The 3,920-nt window shown below is 36.5% G+C and overlaps 1 protein-coding gene across 1 annotated transcript; it reads left to right on the top strand.

Annotated features, from left to right (window-relative positions):
• The first annotated feature begins 739 nt into the window (after positions 1–739).
• LOC122648040 (putative disease resistance RPP13-like protein 1) lies at positions 740–2,848 on the top strand. The gene has a single exon (XM_043841312.1). The coding sequence runs from the start codon at positions 740–742 to the stop codon at positions 2,846–2,848; it is 2,109 nt and encodes a 702-aa protein (XP_043697247.1).
• Positions 2,849–3,920: the final 1,072 nt, after the last annotated feature.

Below are 3,920 nucleotides of genomic sequence, written 5' to 3' on the forward strand. Positions count from 1 at the left end.
AACAGTAAACGGTAGAGTTGTCGCTTCCAAAGATTTTTTTTTATGAAAAAGGCAAGACCTCCTCTCTCTCTTTTATTTTTATTTTATATATATATATATATATATTGGTGAACACACAAACCACACGCCAGTACCCAAAAGGTTAACCGACTTTTAGGACTACAGAATGGCGGATATACACAACACACATCATACTCACACACACGATGTGGGACTAAGCCCACACACCCAGCGCATGAGACCTCCTCTCCTTATATGGTAAAGGAAGAGACACAACCAAGGGGTATCTCCAAAAGACACGCCCAACAGAAAAACCAATCGTATTTTGAATTTTTAATTTAAGAAAATTAAAAAATCCATCAATATTTCTTGTTCACAGAATGGATGTTTGCATAGCATTTGTACAAGCTGTAGTGATTTAAACCTCATTTGGAGAAAAATTCTCCAAATCAGCCTATGAACTCAATTTTGCACTTGGATCTATTCCATAAGGATTCATAATTTTTTTAAAAGGGGTTGAAGGGGTATTTCTAGTGTTGCATTAATCTTTCAAGTTTATTCTTCTCTCCTTTTTTAATCTTACATTAACAATTCATGGTAGTGCATCTCTCATTGGAAAATGCAATTTCATCAGTTCTCCTAAAATTTGGCAGGTCAATATTCACCAGAATTTCTGCTGGCTCAATTGGATTCTGATATATTTAGAAATATGAGGGATATACTAGGAAAGCCTAAAGAAATGGGGCTTGGGGATATCACCCTAATTTCTTCCCCACTTCTACAGGTGCTGCAGAGGTTAGAGATGTCCCTAACCACGCTTAGAGATACAGAGCTTCAGGAATTGGGAGATCTAGTAACACAAAAGTGTCTTGAACATCCATTTCTATTTGAAGGCCTATGGCATATGTTGGAGGACATTGCTTCATGCGTTTCAGAACCAATACCTTTGAGTCAGCTACCACTGCAAGGTCATGAAAAAGATGAGGTGTTTGATATCATAAACTCAATCTATGATAATTCAGTTGCACTAAGCAACATTTCCTTGCAATTGGAAACCATTGGAAAGCTTGTCAGATTTGCATCTTCTGAAGAAATGGCCCAAATGGGTGAAATGGAAATGGCAGGGGGACTAGATAAGGACCCACTCCTTCCTGTTCATACTTATCATGAGATTATACAGTCCAAGCCTGGAAAAGAACAGGTGTCTTCCATGGACACCAACATTAATGAAGGATCAACTTCTGAAGTTGCTAATACTTCAGAGCCATGTGAAAGCTTTAACAATCTACCTCAACATCTAAAGGGATGTGTTATCTACACTTGTATTTTATTTCTTGGAGATTATGAATTTGAGGAGGATACAATAATTCAGTTATGGATTGCCGTGGGCTTTATAAGGACAAGGCAAGAACAACTAGCGGAGAGGGGTCAAATATACTTTGGAGAACTTTGCAAACTTTCTATTTTTCAGATGTCACCCACTGTCTCTGAAAATTATGAGCCAACATACAGAGTTCATAAGGATGTCTATGAGCTAATAAAACAACACTGTCCAAATGAATATGCTATAATGGAGGAAGGTGGATCAAATAATGTATCTCCAGTGACTTTGCATTCCACACTGTTGCTTGGTGACAAAATTGGCAACTTTGATATGAAAATATTTGAAAGGTTTTATGAAGCAGAGTTGTTACGCACACTTAAATTGCAGAATGAGTGTGGAAGGCCCATCAAGTACATTTCTCACAATTTGTTTGTGAAATTGAGATTCTTACGAGTGTTGGATTTGAGCTCCACAGAAATCAAAGAGTTGCCAACCTCTGTTTGCAATTTGAGACATTTACGATACCTTGATGTCTCCAGCACCCGCATCAGAAAGTTGCCAGAATCAATGAGTAAACTCGATAAACTAGAAACATTGAAGCTTAAAGATTGCTCAGATCTTGTTGGGTTACCCAATGAAATGAGTAAGTTGATTAACCTTCAGTATCTCGATCTGAATGGGGTGCATCAATTGACTTCCATGCCTCCAAGAATGGGTCAGTTAACTAATCTACACATGCTCAACAGATTCATTGTGGGAATAGAAGAAGGATTTGGGATTGAAGAGCTTAAATACATGAAGAAGCTTGGAGGATCACTTTGCATAGAAAAGATGGAGAATGTTACAAAAGATCAGGCTAATGAAGCTCAATTAGGTGATAAGGATGCAATTCACAAACTGGAATTCCAATGGAGTTCATCACAGAGTAAAGGTGAAAAAGAATTTAATCTTATTGAGCCTCATCGTTCAATCAAACAGTTAAAGATAACAAGATATGGTGCTGAGAGCTTTCCAAACTGGTTGTCTTCAAACAATTTCCACCAACTTACAGTTATCCACCTAAGAAACTGCAATTGCACCCAACTCCCAAACCTTGGAAAACTCCCTTTCCTCAAATCATTGTACATGCATGAAATGTATTCTTTGAAAGAGATAAACCATGCGTTTCATGGTCATTTTGAGAAATTAGAGGTACTAGAAATGGATGGAATGCCCTGTCTGGAGAAATGGACAGCAATCAAGGAATATGACATGCCTAGTCTTCGTGAACTTACTATCATCGACTGCCCAAAGCTGGTCACTCTTCCAGAGCTCATCAACCTCAAATCTCTACAACATTTGAGAGTTATACTTTGCCCTGAAATCCAATCTTTTCTAGGTGAAAGGCTATCAGAAAGTCTTCAATCATTGACTATTACGAAATGTGCGAAACTCGAAGAACAGTGCCTGAAGAGAGAAGGCGAATGGAGCAATTTAATAGCAAGCATTCCTGAAATCTGGATTGCGTACCAACGGATACCTTGAACAGGAACTACTGAACAGCGGACAACAGGTAAATCTCAGAACCATTAGAAGAACGTCTGAGCTCAATAGGGAGTCATTCGTTCATCAATTTACTTATAATTTTATGTCAAAAGTATTGCTAAGGTATTTGCGTTATCATCTTTAAGCAGATATATTTTATTTTTCATTTGGTTTTTGGTGAAAGGATAATACTGTGTTATTACTAGAATTGGTGAAAGAATATAAATGACAAGTCTATAGAAAAGAAAATTCTTAATTTAAACAAAAGCGATTAGTCTTGTGGTGTGATATTCCAGGGCAACAATTAGTTCATCTTTTTCCTTTTTTGTGTCACACACAAATTGAGATGCTTTTGCTGATAGTCAGCCTGTTGGTACCAAGGCCGAAGAGACTGAGAAAACTGAGAAAACTGAGAAATGTAGTAATACCAAATAAATGCTTCACAGAACCATTATGGCTCCGAGCCAATGCTTAAGAGCCCAAAACAAAAATAAGCAAAACTGTTATTGAAATCAAAGATTGAGAGCCTAAAAACAGAGATGAACCAGAAACAAGAGGGTCATGCCCAGCAATAACAGCATCAATCCTCAATCCTCCAATTCTCCAATGAATGGATTGCCCTTGAAATTGTCAAAAGGAAATACATTAAGAAATAACAATAATTCATTTTCTTCCAACGTTAATTTTTTTAAAGTCTACAAGTATTTTGCCTTACTAGACTGGAAATCAAACACTGAAGACCCTTGGTCAACACTCCTGATGGTCCAACATCCCTGTTGTAATGCTTTCATGAGGTTATTCTAAATTTTGTTTAAAAAGAAAGGAAAACTTAAATGCAGTATATGAAGAATGCCATAATGGAAAATATAAATATCTAGACTAATAAATAAGAACTCCCCAATATAAAAAGTAAATATTATGAAATAATAAAATAATTAAAATATATTTTTTTCAAAATGCAGTTTTTGTTTATTGAAAAAAATTCTATAATGACAAATTCCACCTAGATTGCATCCTTTACTCCCCCTCCTCCCTAAAGTTTATCTCATTCTTACCACCCTTGCTATGTAGA

The sequence above is a fragment of the Telopea speciosissima genome, unplaced genomic scaffold, assembly GCF_018873765.1.
Source record: "Telopea speciosissima isolate NSW1024214 ecotype Mountain lineage unplaced genomic scaffold, Tspe_v1 Tspe_v1.0381, whole genome shotgun sequence".
NCBI lineage: Eukaryota > Viridiplantae > Streptophyta > Magnoliopsida > Proteales > Proteaceae > Telopea > Telopea speciosissima.

Excerpts from the sequence above, each read along its gene's own strand:
- LOC122648040 (XM_043841312.1), top strand. The coding sequence starts at position 740 with ATGGGGCTTGGGGATATCACCCTAATTTCTTCCCCACTTCTACAGGTG.